General features: G+C 42.7%; 1 protein-coding gene across 3 annotated transcripts in view; it reads right to left on the bottom strand.

The window, feature by feature from the left end:
* Itk (IL2 inducible T cell kinase) overlaps positions 1 to 20,440 on the bottom strand; it is a 62,342-nt gene that overhangs the window by 23,831 nt on the left and 18,071 nt on the right. The window contains exons 2-7 of one of the 3 annotated variants that reach the window (XM_041676237.1): positions 16,999 to 17,103; positions 15,815 to 15,896; positions 13,295 to 13,423; positions 9,388 to 9,437; positions 7,235 to 7,386; positions 4,540 to 4,605 (exon numbers count right to left, since the gene is read on the bottom strand). In XM_041676237.1, the coding sequence (XP_041532171.1) occupies positions 4,540 to 4,605; positions 7,235 to 7,386; positions 9,388 to 9,437; positions 13,295 to 13,423; positions 15,815 to 15,896; positions 16,999 to 17,103 (584 nt within the window). The remainder of the gene's footprint in view (positions 1 to 4,539; positions 4,606 to 7,234; positions 7,387 to 9,387; positions 9,438 to 13,294; positions 13,424 to 15,814; positions 15,897 to 16,998; positions 17,104 to 20,440) is intronic. The other 2 variants (XM_041676235.1, XM_041676236.1) reach the window with 2 other exon arrangements.

The raw sequence follows: 20,440 nt of genomic DNA, 5'->3' as shown, positions 1-20,440 counted from the left end.
TGGGTTACTAGATCTGCGGATCTAAAGTGTGAAACAAGTTGGGTTTCAGCGGACAGTAGTGTCCCTGTCACAGAAAGAGGTCTACTTGTATGCATGGGGAGTGAAGAGGAATGTCTGCAGTATGGTGTTTTGGCTGCCTCTGTTTTTCCTACCCCTTCCTTTACCAGAGGAAGGAATCAGAGCTCACATGGGGTGCATAGCCTCTCTCGTACAGTTTTGCTATTTTGTGATTTCAGTTACCCATAGTCAACCCACAGTCTTAGAAAATGCTAAATGGACAGTTCTATAAATTTACCATTATAAGTTATGAGTAGCATGATAAAATCTCATGGTGATCATCTAGGCTATAAGTCATCCAAGAGACAACATACCTGCTACATACACTATCTATCAGTCATTTGGTAGCTGTGTGGGTTACCAGATAGACTGCCATAGTATTGTTGCGTCTGTGTTCAAGTGACTCAGCACTATGCAAGAGTAGTTATGATGGCAACTTTGTGATAGTATATTGTTTTAAGTGCTATTTCATCGCTAGCCATTGGTGTTAATCTCTCAATGTATCTAATTTAAAGTAAACCCTAACACAAGGTGTACATAGAAGGAAACACATAGTATATACTGAGTTCAGAGCTACCTGCAATTTCAGGATACACTGTAAGTCATGAAACACACCACCAGGAATAGTAGACTACTGCAACCTGTCCAAAGTCCTGCCTCTAAACCAAGGCAGGAACCCTGAATTCAGCTAAGCTACTAACCCATGGTTCTCTTACCACATGGTATATTTTTGGGTTATTATGCAAAACTCACCTGCAAGTAGTAAACATTAAGTTAAAGAATAAAATGTCTGGGGCTGGAGAGGTGGCTCAGTGGTTAAGAGCATCACCTGCTCTTCCAGAGGTCCTGAGTTCGAGTCCCGGCAACCACATGGTGGCTCACAACCATCTGTAATGGGGTCTGGTGCCCTCTTCTGGCCTGCAGGCATACATGCAGGCAGAATACTGAGAATACTGTACACATAATAAATAAATAAATATTTTTTTTAAAAAAAAGAATAAAATGTCTGGATAGCTTTTCTATGTCTAGCTACATATTAAATATCAGAATGTTTTCTTATGTCATATTATTTTCTAGCTGGGATTTCATAACCCAGGAAATGTAAGCTGGCATGGTACAAACTGGTGCACAGACCATATGTTTTTTATTAAGAAAATGTCTTAAAATTCCTTTAGGTCAGAGATATACATTTTTTTACTTGCCCCCAAAGTTCCATCAATTCTCTATGGCTTTTTATTTTATTGAGGCTTTGAACTTGCTTCTCGAATCATAAACAAAGGGATTTTGGTCAAATGCCAAAACAAACACAGTTATTCAGCCAAGTAGTCACTTGAAATAACGGATTTTTTCCTCCAAAGGCATTGACTATAAAACGATTATTTCAGCTAAGCATCTCTCTCTCATCTGTTTCATCTCAGCACAAACATTCTTGGAAAGGATGACTCATCTCTCCGCTCAGGGAAGGGCTATTCACACATATCAAAGCATCGAGAGACACTCTTAGGAAGATGACAGCACTTGCTTACCAGAATCTATTCAGATTGCAAAAAACATTACATTGGCCAAACTGAACTAGCAAGAATCCTACTGGACTAGTGGAAGTTCTGGTTATCTAACACCCTTCTTCTACGATGTTACATATTTAGTGAGTACCGATTTATTTATTATTTTTTATTTTGGGAGAGGCTTTATTTCATCTTCAGGTTACACTCATCAAGGGAAGCCAAGGCAGGACCTCCAGGGAGGAGTTCGAAGCGGAAATGACCGAGGAATGCTGTTGACTAGCTTATTCCCAGGTTCATAGTTAGCTATCTTGTTTTCCTCTCCTTTACTTTTGAGATTATAATTTAACTAAAACACTTCTCTCTTCCCTTTCCTTCATCCAAACCTTCCCGCCTATCTCTTCCTGATCTGTTTCCAATTCAAAGCCTCTTATGTCACTAATTGTTACTGTACTGAATACTATACTGAATACCGTTAGGTCTGTATAATGCTACCTGTATGTATGTTTTTAGGGTTGACCGTTTGGCACTGGACAACGAATTGTTGGTTCTTCACTCAGGTGCCTGTAGCTCTCTGGGTAGGGCTGAGGCCTTGTGAGGCTCTCCCCGCCTAGTTTGGTATGTTCATGGCTGTCCTCCTTCCTTGTCCAGCTCACGGTTGGGCAGCTGTGTGGGTAGGGCTTTATGGGTGTAGCTTCTGACATTGTTAGGAGACACAATCTCAAAGCAAACTTCCAAATTCTCTAGCTCTTACAATCCTTCTGCCCATTTCCTACAATATTCCCCGAACCGCAGGTAGGGGAGTGTTTTGTAGATGTACCTACTGGGCCTGGGCTCCACAACTCTGTATTTTGGGGCAGCAATATGGCTCAGCTAGTAAAAGCAATTGCTGAGACAGTTCAATTATGGGAACCTAGAGGTGGAAGGAGAAAACCAACTCCAGAAAGTTGTTCTCTGGCCTTCACACATCCTTCCCAGCACATGCAAGCACACTCTCGCATACAAACAATAATAATAAAATTTAAAATTTTCAAACTTGTATAAAAGTTTAAAAACAGTACAAAGGAACTCCCATTGACTTTTTTTCTAGATGAATCAGTGGCCGAAAGCTTATATATCTACTATTCTCTCTAGATAATTTAGGCATATGGATGGGTATATTTAATTATTATATTGATCTATTATTTTGTGTGTGTGTGTGTGTGTGTGTGTGTGTGTGGTGTGTATGCATATGCATGTGTGAGATCAGAGTACAACTTTGTGGTGGGAGCTAGTTCTCTCCTTTCACTTTATGAACATTTGGGAATCAAACTCAGGGCATCAGTGCACAGCAAGCCCTTAACACGAGCTGTCCCAGAAACCCTAATTAATTTTTAGTATTACTTGAGAGTAGACTTTTATGCCTAAGTACTCAGTGATCTGTTTACTATCTTATCATTATCAATTTAATAATGAATTTTAGTATCTCTATAAATTGTCTAATTGCAGACCTTATCAAAGCTGTATTACTTTCCCCAATACTGTATTGGTAACAAAACATTTTTATGGCCATTTATTTTGTAGAATATTCCTTAATTTTGACTTGGTACAGTATCCATAATTAAATTCGTATTTTATATATTTTGGAACAGGGATAATAATGGACAATATTTTAGAGCCATTTTGAGATGAGTGTTGATCATAAGATGGGGTCTACCAGTTATCCCCATCTTATAGTTACAATTGATTTAGGAAGGGATTACTTTGAGCCTATTAAAAAAAACCCTTTATTATATTTATTACATTTCACTCCTTGGTTGGGACATTCATTGACTTTGCCAGAACTAATACTTAAGAGTTACAAATGGTGGTTTTCAAGCTTTGTCAACTTCCTACACCTATTAGTAGGCATTCTCCTAAGAAAGAGCTTTGTCTCATTTATTTAATTACTTACAATCAACCTATTTATTACGGGTTATTATTTCATTCAATGAGTTACAGTCCACTACTATCCTTATTTATTTTGATACTCAAATTTTCCCATTCCGGTTAGCAAAGCTTTAGAACACTCACTTCTGTAATGAAATCACTGAAATATTTTTTCAAAAAATACTAATTCTTTACTTTTTAGTGCAACAAAACATCCCAAGCTCATCTTATTCTTTCCTCGCCTCAACCTAGGAGTCCTCATGCCCCACTGCCTCCAGAAGTCACGGTTCTCTTTGGTGGGGATGCCATTCAGAAACAAGATCAAAGTGGTAGCTGTAGACCTTCCAGCCTCTGAGCTGGGAGTACACATGCACAGTGGGTACTTGTACACTCTATCGAATTTTACCAAACAAACACTTAACTTTTCCACTAAAATTGAGCCCAGAAACTTTTCTCCTAAGTGATGGCTTACTGATAAACATAGCACAGCCTAAGCAGATACTACCTGAGAGTTTGAATGTTGTCCTGATATTGGCAATATTGTGTTTAATTATGTTTTAAGTCAGTTGATATTTTATCCAATATTCAAAGGGATTTTCTTTCTCAAGTGACCCATACTCGGGATTCTCATTAAAAGATTTCTCTTCTACAGAATATTTTTCAAGATACCAAGAATCATTTCTTAATAAAAGGGGAATGTAGTGTACTGACCACACTCCTTTTTCCCCCCATTTGGGTTAAACAATCATCAGAGAATAAAATAAAACAGATTTTTTAAAAAGGGATTTTTGGGAACTTTTAAAGCCAACCAATAGTTTGACTTAAGAAAAAAAAAAAACTTTAGTACCATGGTTCTAAAAAAACTGTTTGAAGCAGGGTGTGCTGACACATGTCTTTATCCCCACCACTTAGGATGCAGGGGTGGGGCAATCACTGAGCTTTAGGAGAGCCTGGTTTCCATAGTGAATTTCAGATCAACCTGGGCTACACAATAAGACCCTGTCTTCATAAACAAACAAACAAATAGACAAATAAGTAAATGATAAGTAAAAAAAAAATGGAAGACTCTTACTCATAGGTTTCAAGGTTATTTGGAGATTTTTCCACCAGGTAACTCCTTGGTGCATATCCTTCATGCCTGTAAAAAGGAAAACAAGTGTTCAGACATGCAGAGAACTGATTTTTACATTTTGATTTAATAGATTTAATCCACTAAAGTCACTTAAAAATGGGAAGTCTCACATTATTTGACACTTGTGATAAAACATATAAAAATTTGGGGGTAGAACAGCTGATTAAAGTAGCAAAGGTAAGCTCCGGCGAAAGCAGCACACTCCACCACAAAATACAAACTATAATAATAAATAAGTGGCCGTTTACTTTAAAGGCTCTGAATGCTGTTCTCATCATCAAATTTCCTCTACTGGAAAAAATATCTTTCAGTCTTCATTTTCTATAATTAATTTTTGTGATAATCAGTATTTTTCCACTTTATGCCATTATTTTCCAGTATGGAAATCAAAGTAAAGTCAGACATAAGAACCCATCTTTCCAACCACAGGTCTCTAAAGATCATTCCCAGTTGGTGCTGTACACTTTTCAGTTTAAGACCTTCATAGCTGAGCATCTTCAGAGAAAGAACCATGAGATCTAGGATACAGTCAAGCTGAGCAGAGAGTCCACGCCTGTGATCTTAGGACTCAGGAGGCTGAAGCAGGAAAAGAGCTGTGAATGTGAGGCCAGCCTCAGTTACACAGGGAGTTCCAGGCCAGCCTCAGTTACACAGTGAGTTCCAGGCCAGCCTCAGTTACACAGTGAGTTACAGGCCAGCCTGAGGTACAGTGTAAAATCCTGCATAAGATCAAAAAAATGGTCAAGGTCAAGCTGGATTCCAAGGTCAAATGTCATATTTGAGCTGGAATTAATAGTATAGAAATGAACATTTGAGCTGGAATTAATAGTATAGAAGTGAAAAAATATGACGAAAAGTTAATAAGCATTACCAACACTTTTTACATTGTGTACAGCTTTGTAGATCTTGAAGCTACTTTGTAGTCATCCCTCAGCACCAGAAAGCAGGTAAAGAGCTCCTTCAGCTCTCTTAGCTTCCAGTTTATATTATTTTTTTTCTTTCTTGAGACAGGGTTTTTCTGTGTAACAGTCCTGGATGTCCTGGAATTCACTTGGTAGACCATGGTGGCCTCGAACTCCTAGAGATCTGCCTGTCTCTGGCTTCCAAGTGCTGGGATTAATGTCATGTGCCACCTCTGCCTGTCGGCTTCCAGTTCTTACCAGTGAAATGAATGATTTATACTTGATTCCATCTAAAATACCTCCTGATTCTGCCAAAGTACAAGATGAACAAAAATACCCTTCTCTCGGCCTTTCAAACCTTAATACTAGCCTACTGGCTCTTCTATATCCTGTTGGGGGTATGCTAATTTGGTAAAATTTTATTAGAAATTATCTGTTAAAATTAAAACATCATATACTCTGACTTAACATTTCCATAGTTATAACTGAGATATATGTGTGCACATGTGTACACATCCAAAAGCTTGTCATGTCACATAAACATTGCCAGGTCTTCACTGAAGCTTTGTTCAACATAACAGAGAAGGGCTGCAGAAACGGCTCAGTGATTAAGAGCACTTCTGGCTCTTGCAGAGGGCCTAGGTTTGACTCCTAAAAGCACCAACATGGTAGTTCACAGCCATCTGTAGCTCCAGTTTGAGGGGATTCAGTGTCCTCTTCTGATACCCGTGGTTATCAATCACGCACATCATACACATATATACATTGAGGCAGAACACTCACATGTTAGAAAGAGGTGACTTTGTATGTATTAATATGAAAAGATTTTTAAGAGGTATGATACGAAGATAAAGGCAAAGAAGGGAATGGATCATTTGAGCAAAATACACAAAATGCACTTGTTATGACCAATTCTTGTGTCTGGGCACACACAGAAGTTTTAGCAGTGATTATGGAGTTGATGACTTTTCATGTATGCTTCTTTCTACAGTGAGTTTACTTTCTAAATTTCTTTTCTTTCTTCATTGCGGAGAACTGAACCAAGGGTATCATGCATGGTAGATACACATACTTGAGTGGTTTTTTTTTTAAGAAAAAAATGAAATATTGACATGGCATAGTGATGTTTCAGTACTAGAATATATTCTTTTTCTTGTTTTAAAATTAATAATAATTTCATAATATTAACACTTGATATTAATATATAAGGATATTGATCACAGTAATTGTTTTAGATTAGAGAAGTGCTCATGAGATGTTTTCCATTCAAAACCCCAGAGTAGGCCATTAGTACTGTAGAACCTTGTTGTCTCTATATATCTTTTAATGCTTGCTTTCATAATGAATTCTCTGGTGTCATCTGAGACTTTCTAACCTAACTGATACTCTGTGCCATCTTGATACACCTTTTCTTTCCACTTACTTCACAATGTAATTTATTTAAAAACTTAAGAACATCACAGAGCAAGTTGCCAAGCCCCCAAACTGTCAATCCAGTGGAAATCTGAGGGGTTTTAGATGGGTTGAAGACAGGGAAGGGTTAAGATGGGCACAGGGAGTAAGTATGGCAAGCCTCTCTGCTACTTTGGAGAAGAGAAATGACCAGCTCTCTCCTCTCTCCCTCCCACTGTGCTCAGCTCTGCTTTCCTAACTCAGCCTCAGGGCAGCTGAAGGACACGGATATTCCTCCCCATATTTGCTTCGTTCCCATAGCAACCATGCTCTTGTCTTACCCATTCTTGTCTTGAACCCTCCACCAGTGGCTCTCGGAGCTGTCCAGCAGGTAGTACTCTTCATTGCACTGCAGTGCAAGCTCCTGGGGGTCATTGGGCTGGTAGTCATACAAGGCAATGACCACGGATTCTTCAGGTTCCAGAAGTGATCGCTTGGGAAGAGACAACAAAACCAAACAAAGATGTAAGAAGGGGGGTGAGTCCCTGGGGTCCTGGATTTAGACTAGGTCAACACGCCAGCTCCCTTCATCCACTGGGGCCATTTGTAGAGACAGCTGCTTTTCTCAAGTTGGCACTCTTTATGAGTTAGAATTATGGGGCTGACAGATGCAAACAGCAGCCGTACGTACCTCTGTCATTCTGTGAGGTAAATTCGGATCCTGGAAATCCAAGAAGCCATGTACTTTTCATAGATAACTACTGGTTTCTATATTGGCATATTTGATTTGTGGGTCTACCCAGATACATCTAATTAGAAGTTACCAGGGCTGGAATTCCCTCAAGAGCCCATTTTGCCAATGTTTTTATTTAGAATGTGGAATGAGATCCCAAGGCAGGGAATGGGCATAGCCAGCTCCCAGAGAGTTCAGCTCAATGCTCCCTCTACGGTAACACATGGCTCCTTTCTTTCTTTTTCAGAAACCTTGACCTATGCCTCTGTCCCACACTGTGGTGGTTTTAATAGGAATGGCCCCCACAGACTGATGTGTTTGAATGCTTGGCCCATAGGGAGTGACACTATTAGGAAGTGTGGCCTTGTTGGAGTAAGTAAGCACTGTTGGGGCAGGCTTTGAGGTCTCTTATGCTCAAGTTACACCCACTAAGGCCGAGAGTGTCTCCTGCTTCCTGCAGATCAAGATATAGAACTCTCAGCTCCTTCTCCAGCATCATGTCTGCCTGCATGCTGCCATGCTTCCTACCAGAATGATAATGGAGTAAACCTCTGACACTGTAAGCCATCCCCAATTGAATACTTTCCTTTATAAGAGTTGCAGTGGTCATTCTGTCTCTTCATAGCAACAGAAACTCTAACTAAGACACATACCGTATTTCACTTAGGATGAGATATTAATGACATGAAGAACAGCTAGTTCATAAGGCAAACAATCACCAGAGGTCAAAATGAGCACATGTGAGACTGAGTGACAGATTTGGGAACAAAGTTAAACATGGAAAAAGATTGAGCTTTTGGCTGGAAGGTGAGGTAGTGTTGGGAAGTCATACATTCTCTGAGTACAATGAAGTCTTGGTATTTATAGAGCTTGAAATAGGTGGTGGGTTGGGCCCTCCAGACAGCCAAGAGCCTGTGGACCTGAGGCTTTGCAGAGAACTAGCAGATGGAGAAACTGTGTTCAAGGCACCAGAAGAAGGCACAGAAGTGACATGTTACTCATGTAACTATAGGCCCAACTCCCTACTTGACCCTTAAAGGAAAAGTGTTAGCACAGAGGTTTAGACAATGGTGATCCATTTCTACAGGGGTCATATAGAGCACATAGTGGGGGACTGTCTTGTTATAATTGATGTTGGAGGGCTCAGCTCACTGTGGGCAGCATCATTCCCTAGGCAGGTAGCCCTGGGAAAGACCTCAAGACTTCTTGGTACTTGGTTTGCTAAGTTTAAAAGCAAGGGTAAAATTATAACTATTCAAAGTGAATAGAACACAGTTTTATCATAAATAGCAAACATGCGGAAGTGCTTTGGAGTATATAAAGAATTATCAGGTGTTTGTCTATGGAGTGTTCTATGTTGAGGCAGACAGACAGCTTGGTACCAGTGCTTGTAGACTGTGTATAGGACCTGAGTGACCCTAGAAGTGAAGAGACACACTAAACAAACATTTCTCAACCCATGGGTTGAGACCCCTTTGGGGCCAAATAACTTGCTCACAGGGGTCACAAATCAGATATCAACATTACAATTCATAACAGTAGAAAACTTATAGTTATGAAGTGGCAACAAAAATAATTTTATGTTTGGGGGGTCACCACAACATGAGGAACTGTATTAAAGGGTCACAGCATTAGGAAGGTTGAGAACCACTACACTAAATAGCCTCAAACCCAATGTGTTAAACCTAATTGCAACTGTCTACTACACACACACAGATCTGAGAAACAGGGAGGTCACAGGCTTACCACACACAAGCCCACCTCACTCACCCTGTTGTCTTCGGGAGTAGGAGGAAGAGGCTTCTTTGAAGCTGAAACAGGAAAAAGAGAAAGAGAAGATGAGCATGAAACCCCAGCCTTTCAGAGAAAGGGGGCCCAAGGGGAGGAGCGCAAAAAAAGGGGCAGAAGGAGATGATGAAATACAGACACGGGCATCAACCTTGCCAGAACCTGTCTTTCATCTCTGGCACTTGCTAGTTTCCAATTCCTCTTTCTAGAAGATTCTAGAGACTCCCAGAAGCCAGTATTTTAGGATTTCCTTCTGTATCTCCTGGCTGGGAAGGAGCCAAGATTTGGGCTCTTCTCTGCAGGTAGAAAGACTTCCATGAATACATATGTCACCTTCTGAGCTCAGGAGTGGGAATATGTGACTCAGACAATGAGTCACTACCTTCCTGATGCCACCGTGGGTTTGATGGGGTGGGAGAGCATTGTGCTTTCTGAGTGGGCTGAGGTTTGCTTTTAGTTGCTTTGAGGCATTTAGATACATATTCTCCACGCCTTCCTTCAAACTCACCTCTCCTTCAAAATCAATCTCTCTCATTCCTTTTTTAAAATATTTTTTAAATACAATCCTTTCTCATTTTACATAGCTATCCCCATTACCACTCCCTCCCCTTCTTCCACCTCACCCTTCCCCCCAAACCACTCCCCGATTCACTCCTCAGAAAGGCTTTCCATGGGGAGTCAACAAAGTCTGAGTCTTCACTTGGAGGTAAGATCAAGACCCTCCCCCCCCTATAACTAGGCTGAGCAAGGTATCCTTCCAAAGACAGTGGGCTCCAAGACACCAGTTCAAACACTAGGGATAAATCCTGGTCCCACTGCCAGTGGTCCCACAGGCTTCCGAAGATTCACAACTGTCACCCATATTCAGTGGGCCTAGTTTGGTCCTATGCAGGTTCCCCCACTATCCATCCAGTCAGTGAGCTCTCACAAGCTCAGGTCAGCTGTTTCTCTGGGTATCACCATCATGGTCTTGACCCCTTTGCTCATTCTCTCTAATTTCTTTGTGTTTTTGTATCTCCTCTTTTTTGCCTCTTTTCTCTCTTTTTTTCCTTCTCTGCTTCCTTTATCTTCATCTCCATCTCTCAGTTGATCTATAGACCATGTTCCTTATATCACAGGCCAGGCCTAGAAACTATGGACATCAAATTTGTGTGTGGGGGGGAGAGAGGGAGGGAGGGAGGGAGGGAGGGAGGGAGGGAGAGAGAGAGAGAGAGAGAGAGAGAGAGAGAGAGAGAGAGAGCGCAAAGGCATGGGCATGTATAAAAGTTTCAATTCAGTACAATGAACTCCTTAAGCACTGGAGATAAGAGAATGGCCTGAGTGGGACAGCTAGGAGGTTTTCATCCCTACATGTGGTAGAGTTGAAGATAGCCTATATCATGGATGTGGTAGATAAGATTCCTATGTGGATACCAGAGCCCAATTCCATGCTGGCTCCCTGAGCAAGGGTGGGTTGGAATATTGGCTTGTGTAAACAGTGAACAAGATGAAGAAGTCACACACAATCAGAACTCTAGCTTCTGGGCTGGGGTTATTATAAGTTAGTGGTAGATCTCTTGTATGAAACAGCCCCAGGTTTGATCATCAGTGACCCACACACACAGAGGTCTGGTTTCTATTTAGTATGGGACATGGACCAGCAAACTGGATTAACCCTAGCATCACCAGAATGAGCCCCTTCTTTGCCAGGACATCTTCTGATTGGTCACTTTCTCTCTCTCTGGTGATCTTGCTCTATTTGCCCATATTCTCTCTGTGTATAATGTGGGGATGGGATGTAGTTAGGACTGGCTATGGTGGTAGAAATGTGTTGCTAAGTCATTTCCTCTCAGCCATTTTGCTGTTTCTCAGATGCTGCAGTATCTCAGACCTGGCTGCTTTCATCACAAATAGGAAAGGCTAATGGACATGGTTCCCATTTACTGAGAGTGCATTAAGGGTTGGCAATGCGCCAAGAGCTTTCTACTACCCTGATGAGTCTTCCAACAGCCACTTGAAGTAGTTGCCTATTATTCTATCCATTTAGGAAGAAATTACCTGAGCTTCTCAGAAAGGTTAAGTAGTTCATAATGTTATGCAACAAGAAAAGAATGTGTTGGGATCTTTTATTTTTTAATTCCAAAGCTCTATGCTCACATACCTTGCACTGTTGATATATTCAATACAAGAAATCCTCAGAGCCATTACCCCAGGAATATGATGTGTTGTGTGCACAGTGAAGTATGTTTCCCCAAATTGCTTGCAATCCTGCCAAAACTATGGTGAGTGACGCTACCTAAGTCAGAAGAGACGGCAGTGGGTTGGTGTGCAAATGCAAAGTTATCAGCCAAACGGCTGCACCTCACATGCATGGCCATGGCTGAGAGCTGGGATCAGCATGGAAGGGCAGGTAAATATCTGTCCTTCCAAAGGATAGTCATATTGAGTTACTCAATCATCCGAACACTTCAGTCACATGCCTCAGGGTGAGAGAAAGCCATGAACCCTGCTGAGGGGCATTGCAACCTCCATGGGGAAAACTGCGAAATGGAAGTAGATTCGAAGGGGATTGGGTGAGGGATTATATCATCTTAGGGTTCTGGGACCTCTTGTACCACTTTAGGAGTGAGGACATTAGGGTCCCAGGTTACCAGGTGACTCCTACAAGGGTCCACAGAAGGGTATTGGTAGAGATCAGAGATTATCTCTGCTTCTGGAGGGGCTTCTTCTCAGGAGCTAGGCATCCTGCCAACCCCTAAGGAGATCCATGTCATCAAACTTCTGTTCTCTCTGAGTAGATACAGCCAGCAGGACAAACAGCACTAAAGAGTGGGCGCCCACCTCCACGATGCTAAGCATCATTCACGTAGGCCAACAGACGGATGACCTTGATTCTTTCTTTTCCAAGTGCGAGGTGAGAAGCAGTGGTTTCTAAAATGGCGGTGAGAGGCTGTGACTCAGGAAACCATGGAAAACCCAACTGTGTGTTATATCCGCCTTGTGTCAGGACAGTAAAAACCACAGGATGAGAAATAGTGTCTGTGGTAGGAGAGGCTGAGAGATGAGAAAGCTGGACGTAAGACATTCGTTTCACCCCTTCCTCACTGTGTGACCTTGAACTACTCAAGGCTGTCCATTTCTTTGACGTCGCTCTCTACCCAAGACAGCAGTGAAGAAGCAAAGCATGACATTGTAAACGTGCATCTGAGTCTAGAGCTACAGTCCACTGGAGGTGTCCCCAAGTCACCATGACATCAGATACAAATGAAGACACGGTCCAGTCCCCAGAACTGGGCTTTTGTTAGGAAAACCAAGAATAAACTTTTTTTAAACTTTGCATTTAGACTATGGATTCCTTTTCTCTGAGACTGAGCAGGTCAAGGTCAAGTCTGAAGACCAGGCAGGAAGAAGCCAGAGTTAGAATTAAAAGAAGTTTTCTCTCTCCCTCAAGCTTTTGGAGTTGAATTTATATAGTTAGACATATGCGTGGGGGTGACGTCACTAAAAGAAATAAAAAAAATATTATGCATTTAAGGCTGTCTCCATAATTTAAGATCTAAGACCACTCAGACTTCCCGACAGGCTCCAGCAGCACTTCCCAGCTTTCACTATTGTCTACCAGTGCCCCGTGGAGCTTGTTAACATGCACATTCTCATCTAGTAGACTGGGCAGGGCCAGATATTTTTTTTAAAATATTTACGACTAGCTTCCAGATAGTTATAGGTGACCAAGGATCACACTTCAAATGCATGAGCTATGACATGGAAAGGCATGGAAGGGATGGTAGATAGATATGCCCCAATGAAAATTCTGGAACTAGAGAATTTCGCCTTCGGTCTCTGAACCCCCGTTGATAGGAAGCTGAGATGGTTCCCTCTTGTCTCGTTCCCAAAGTCTTACCGTTCTTGGTCGGGTCATAGGGGGCACAGCCTACTGCAAGTTTCTCCAGCTGGGAACAGCATCTCCATCGCCCATCCATCCAGAAATTAGGGTGATACTTGGACACCAGGCTGTTGTTATTCCTCGTTTCTGTAAGAAGTTGATACCAACAGAGAGCTCATTTCCAGGCCAGCTGATTGAGCACCACCAATCTTTTCACTCACTAAGACGGGACTCTGGGGTAGGCGTCTCCTGAGTGCTAATTAGGACAGCCAGGCAACCCCTTGTGCTGCTATTGAGGGAGCATGGGTTAAATCCGTCACCAGCAGATCTACTTTTTTTTCTGGATCTTCCTCCCCTTGGCTGTGTGCCTCTAGGATGGGGAACCCTCACATAAACCTCAGTTTCCCCAGATTTCCCTGCTATGTCTTCACCTGGATGAGTGTGGTCTACGATGAAGCCTTGCGGGCTTAAGGAGACAGTTGAGAGAGTGTAATTTCCACCTCTCTCACTTTGAATGACAGAAAATTTGCTATTTTATTTTTTATTTTTTTATTTTTTTATTTTTTTTGGTTTTTCGAGACAGGGTCTCTCTGTGGCTTTGGAGCCTGTCCTGGAACTAGCTCTGTAGACCAGGCTGGTCTCGAACTCACAGAGATCCGCCTACCTCTGCCTCCCGAGTGCTGGGATTAAAGGCGTGCGCCACCATCGCCCGGCTATTTTTTATTTTTTAAGGAAAGGCCTCATGGAGCTAAGGATGTCCTTACACTCCAGGTCTTCTTGCCTCATCCCCCATGTGCTGGGATTCCAGGTGGGCATCACCATGTCAAGTGTGTACGGTGCTGGTGTTAGAATCCAGGGCTTCAGAATCCATGGGAGGTTAGCACACTACCAACCCAGCTGCTCTGTAAATTTGCTTCTATTCCCTCTAGGCTAAGGCTTTGAAGTATAATTTGTTAGGAATAAAAGGGGCTCTACTAGTGAAAATCAAGAAAAATCCCAACATTAGTGAATATCTAGAGCTCATTCCAATTTTAAAATTCATATCAAAAACCTGGTATAAGATACACGAAAATGCCAGGCAGTGGTGGCACACACCTTTAATCCCAGCACTTGGGAGGCAGAGGTAGGCGGATCCCTTGAGTTTGAGGACAGCCTGGTCTATGGAGTACATACCAGGAGAGCTAGGGCTACACAGAGAAATGCTGTCTTGAAAACCAAAACAAAATAACAACAACAAAAGATACAGGAAAATGAACATAGCCCTAGCTCTCCTGGTATGTACTCCATAGACCAGGCTGTCCTCAAACTCAAGGGATCCGCCTACCTCTGCCTCCCAAGTGCTGGGATTAAAGGTGTGTGCCACCACTGCCTGGCATTTTCGTGTCTATTTTCCACCCATGGCTACTGGACCTGAGAGCGTTCCTGCTGACCCATCGCTGGCTGGTTCCCAGTCCATTTGAAATTCATTGACCCTGGTAGCCTACAACATCACTTTAGCCTCATTTTTTAGACAGAAGAACTGTGCCTCCAGACACAGTAAGGGTCTTGCTTCCTTACTCCTCACAGCTGCTTAGAGACAGGTTTCCTGATACATAGGGGGCTTCAGCTAAAGAATAAGAATAGTAACATTGATCAAGTACTGTTTGGGGACGAGACTTTTAAATGCACTAACTCATTGGATTCTCACAACAGCCTTCTGACTGTTCTTGGATGACTTTTAGAGCCAAGGAAACAGAGATGCACAGAGGTCCAGCTGAAACACTAACAACCGTCTCTTCCTGGACTTGCCCTACAGAACCCTGTCTCCACATCCCAAGGACTAAAACACTGTGTGGGCTCTAATTATGCTGCCAGGATTGTGAGGATGAAGAAATAGCTAGATGACTGGGCATGGTGGTGCACACGTGTAATTCTAGAAAATTGGAAGTCAAACTAGGTTCCGTGAACCTCTGTCTCAAAAACAAACTAACAAACAAATAAACAAGCTAATGCTTTCTGGGCATTGGCTACGGATGCTAGTTCTAAGAGTTTTATACACTGCAGCTCTGTAGAGAGATTCTATTGCCCCCTCCCCTCTCCAGTTTAACAGCTGGGGAAAGTGAAGTGAAGAACTTGCCCAAGAGCACAAGGAAGAGCCAGGATGCCAACCCCTGGGCTCTAACCAGAAGGGTTCCTACCCTGACCTTTCTTGCTCCTCTGGAGTAAGCAAACATTTTTAAAATGCCAGATTGTAAATATTTTAGGTTTGAATGGCCAGCAGGCAAAATGGTCTCATGTAGACACTTATATAGTCCTTTTAAATGATTTAAAATACAGGAACTGTTTTTATCTTGGAACTAAACAGGTGGTGGGCTAGATTTGACCAATCCTGAAACTATACTTGTTGCTGCTCTGGGCCGATGATAAAAACTCAAGGCATTGACTCACAACAAATGAGATAATTTTGAACACCATTTGCTCACAGATAGCAATGTGTTTCTTCCTGGATCCCAAACCCATCACTGGACCGAGGTTCCAGTGCCACAGGAGTTTAATTACCTTCTTTTAGGGTGAGCACCCAGCGCTGGCGGCTCTCACAGTCTGGAGCAAACACATACAGGAGGTAGTTGTCATGCATGATCTAGAAACACACAAGAGTCCAAAATGAACAGGGCATCTGAGCTGGGCCCATGGCGGGTTCATTAAAAATGGACCATCTGGCTGTAGCTGTAGCTCGGAGGTAAAACATTTGTCTAGTATATGCTCGGGACCCTGTGTTCAATCTCCAGCACTGGGAAAAACCAAGCTAGGGCTCTCTGCTCTTCAGGCTGGCAAACATAAAGGTATCTGGGACACGGGAGGAGAGATCTCCTCCATTGGAACTGTAAGCACAAAAGGTGGTGAGCAAGATAAGACTAAAAGGTACACTGACCAGCCTAATGGAGCTTTCCACACTGAGAACTGTCTGTGGCCTGGGCTGTCAACACGTGACTCTCTAGTAGCAAGTGGGTATCAACATTTATCAATGGGCCATCCATCCATCCATCCATCTTCCTTCTTTCCCTTTCTTCTTCTCTGTCTCTGTCTGTCTGCCTCTCTCTCTCTCTGTGTGTGTGAGTGTGTGTGTGTGTGTTGTGTGTGAAATACACACATAATTGTGTGAATGTGGAAGTCAGAGGACAATCCTCAGAGTAGAGTTCTTTCCTCCCACTTTCTGAGGTCAAGAACTCATGTCACCAGGTCTGCACACAAGGGCTTCTACCTGCTAAGCCATCTGACTGACCCTTTGAAAATCATTACTTATTTAGCACTATCTAATTCTGATAGTCATTTATCTATATATAAACGTTCACATTCCGCAGGTGGCTGCTATTTCGAATAGCATAACCATCTTCATACAGTTTTCAGGTTGTGAGATCTGAAACCGCAGACGAGAAACTGAGGAACTAGGTTCTCTTCAAGGTCAGGGCTGTAGTAAGTGACAGACCACAGCACAGCATGTATAAAGCCCCAGGTTCAATCCCCAGCCCTATGGGAAAGCAAGAACCTGTCCAAGAGCCTGTGCCTTTATGGAATGAACGAATGAATGAATGAATGAATGTCACTGGTTAGAGGAATAACACACAGCCCTTCCTGGGGGCTTGGTCTAAGCTCTCAGCATGGGTGAGAGCCGTCCTTTCCCCATCTTCTCTCATCATGGTCCAGGGACAGAAAGTTATCCACTGTAGTCCTGATGGGCTTACCTGAAAAGGGTATTTATAGTGGCATGGGATGCTAATGTCACTCTTGACGATCTCCACACATTTGATTCTGGAAAGTTCGATGGAGCCTTTCAATGTGCGCTTCTTCTGTGAGGAGACAATACATCCGTTTAAGTGAGAGACACTGTTTTCATTTTGATTGTTTCCAGACATTTACTACTAGGAAATTTCCCCTCCCCTTGTAAGCCAGCTGTAGTGTTCCTAATCAAACATCCTGAAGCTGCCTCCCGCCTCAGTCTGAGAGAGACTCTGAGCGGACTCTTGGGAGAAGGGCCTCTGAAGGGTCACGATGGGGACTGATTTTCTATTCAGTCACCCACAGCGATACACACCAGGGTCCTGTTGACACGCGGCAATGTGTGTAGGACTCATGGCTGAGATGGGTTGTATACTCAGTGGGAAAAGAGTCACATGAGTGGCATTTCCTGCTCTCTCTGTAATATCTATGACCTCACTAGTAACTGTGCTCAGGCTTCAGGGTAGTGAGGTATATAAGTGATGTCTCTGCTACATCTGGCTTTTGCAAGTCTTCTAGTTATTCAAAGTTCCACAGTAACACCCCTGCAGTACATTTCCATTCTGTTAACTACCTTTGACCACCCACTTCACCCTCCCCTGGGAAATCGTACTGATCTCATGCCTCAGTCCTTTGAAAGCTTGTTAGAGGTGTGGTCCACGTAACTGATGGTGCCTTGTTTGATAAACGATGTCCAATATTACCTAAACATCATTGTGCTCAGGAAATGGAGACGGGCCACCTTGCCCTGTGAGACGTCTTATTAGTGGGATTATCAGGCTCTAAGCGAGGTGAGCTGGAAAGGCTTTGGATGGCAGAGCCTTCCCCAGGTGCCTAGAATGTGGCTTGCCATTGTTGCTTCAGTCAGCTATGGAATCATTTGTGAAAAACATTATTAGATGTCATCTTTCTGAAGGCCTAAAACCAACACAGGAGTGGAAGGGTGGGGTGTGAGGCTGGGGTTTGTCTCTAGTTAGTACCACGAACTCAGGCAGTACATCTAACTTCCAAGAACCCTTTTATTTATAGCTTGTGAGGACAACCCCTGGCTCTTGGGGTTGGTCAGAGAGTAGGGAAGGGTGATGAAAATAAACTGTAACGGGGGCTTTAATAAAGGGCACCTTCCAAAAGGGTGAAGGAAGGCCCAACTATTGCAAGAGAATGGTGGCACGTGGGTAGTTGTACACCATCAGATTCTCCAGAACAGAAAAGCAGTCGTTGTTTTTTGATCCTCTGCCTGGAAACCGATCTGCACTTACTAGTTGAGGCACAGACTGATGAAAATAGTCAGGATGTGTGAAGCAGACTCTACTGAATACAGGGAAGTTTTGTGAAGTTTCTTTGCAAATTTTCTTTGCAAAACTGTTTTACACAATTTTTAATTCAAAAACAAATCTATTCCTGGTTATACAAGCAAAACAATATGGACAATTACATGAGAAGTAAATATTTACAGGGCTACATCATTATCCCACCTCTCTTCATGGTCCCAAGGCAGCCAAGATTAACAGTTTGCTTGTTTATATGTTTATTTGGGGGGGGGGGAGAGAGAGGCCAGAGATGGACACGAGATGTCTTCCTTGATTGTTCTTGATCTTACTTTTATAAGGCAGACTCTCCCACTGAACCTAGAATTCCCAAGTGACCAGATTAAGTAGTCTGTGAGCCCCTCCTGTTGTCATCTCTCCAGCGCTGGCACTATGGGCCCATGCTGCCACCACCAGCTCCTTACACAGGGCTATCAAGGGACTGGGACTCAGATTTTCATGGCTATATGCCAAGCAATTTACTGATGCAGCCATCTCCCAAGGCATTTTTCCCCTGTACAACTGCAGGGTATATATAAACAAAAATGAGCATCTGATTTACACATTGGCCTCACGGCTGTTTTGGTAATCTAGTACTGTTAAGAGGCCTGCCCTCTGGACTCCAACTCCCATAGAGGCCCCAATATGGCCCATCATCACAGCCCTCAGGCACTGCCAGTTTGCACCTCAGCAGCAGAAGTGCACAGAGATGCACAGCAGAAATGCCTGTCCCATCCGCAGTCCCTGGCCGTTGGTGAGCTCAAGCTGCTGGGTGTTGTCTTCTTCTTCAGGGTGAGACTGACAGAAGGCTCACACCAATACCAGGGCAGCGCTGGCGAAATACTACTTTTCTCTTTGAAAACTACTGAGTTCTGTGATGTCGGCTCAGTGCCTAGCACAGTGGCTGATCCTTTATCGTCCTTGGCTAGGGCATCATCTTGGACCCTGTTTAAGCAATCTCAACCAGATGTAAGTCTAATATGTCTGGCTATCCTGAAAATTTTTACTGAAGGCCCACAATGAACAAGGTATTGCTCTGAGTTCAGTAAACAAAGTAATAAACTGTAGTAGTTTTTTTTTCTCTTTACTCTTTGGAAGCCTGCCAGCCATCTCCCAAATAAATATGCACACTGAGACATATAATCACTTATACATGCCCAGCCTTAGTTTGGTTGTTTCTAGCTAGTTTTTCTTAAATTATCCCATCTACCTTTTGCCACTGGGCTTTTATCTTTCTCTATTCTATATACCTTTCTTTACTTCTTACTCCATGGGTTGCTGTGTAGCTGGGTGGCTGGCCCCTGACTTCTTCCTTCCTTCTCCTTTTTCTTGCTCCTCTATCTTCTCTTCCTAGAGTTCTTCTCCTATTTATTCTATCTGCCTGCCAGCCCCACCTTTCCTTTCTCCTGCCTAGATATTGGCTGTTCAGCTCTTTATTAGACCAATCAGGTGTTTTAGACAGGCAAAATAACACAGCTTCATATAGTTAAACAAATACAACATAAAAGAATGCAACATGTCTTTATAGCATTAAACAATTGTTACACAGCAAAAATAAATGTAACACATCTTCAACTAATATTCCACAACAATTAACATTAACAAATGAGGGTTATAGGCAGCCCTCACTTATGATGGTTTGTTTCAGTTTTTGACTCTATGTTGATGTAAAAACCAATCTTCATGACCAGGCATAGCGGAGCATGTTGGTAATCACAGTACTATGTAGACTGAAGCAGGAGGATCGAGAGTCTGGGCGACATGGTCAAAAATAAAAGTTGATCACTGTAGCAATGCCAGCACTTAAGGAGCAGAAGCAGGAGGATTACTGTGAATCTGAAGTCAGGCTCCAGATACTGTACATAGTGAGTTCTAGGCCAGCCGGGTCTACAACAGCAAGCTCCCACCTCAAAAAATCAAATCAATTATCCATCAAAGAAAGAAAAGGAACTTAAACTTCAAAACTTGAGTTTTAATCTTCTTCTAGGCCAGTGATATCTCATATGATAGTATCGACATACTGCTGGGCAGAAGGCCACAGCCACTGGGTCACAAGACCATGAGAGTGGGTACCAGGCTCTCTGCGGTGAGCTGCACTGCT

Source organism: Microtus oregoni, unplaced genomic scaffold (genome assembly GCF_018167655.1).
Source record: "Microtus oregoni isolate MIOR12 unplaced genomic scaffold, Mior012 000027F_ref0000203, whole genome shotgun sequence".
NCBI lineage: Eukaryota > Metazoa > Chordata > Mammalia > Rodentia > Cricetidae > Microtus > Microtus oregoni.
The sequence above is the reverse complement of the archived record's forward strand: the minus strand, read 5'-3'. Positions and strand labels throughout refer to the sequence as shown.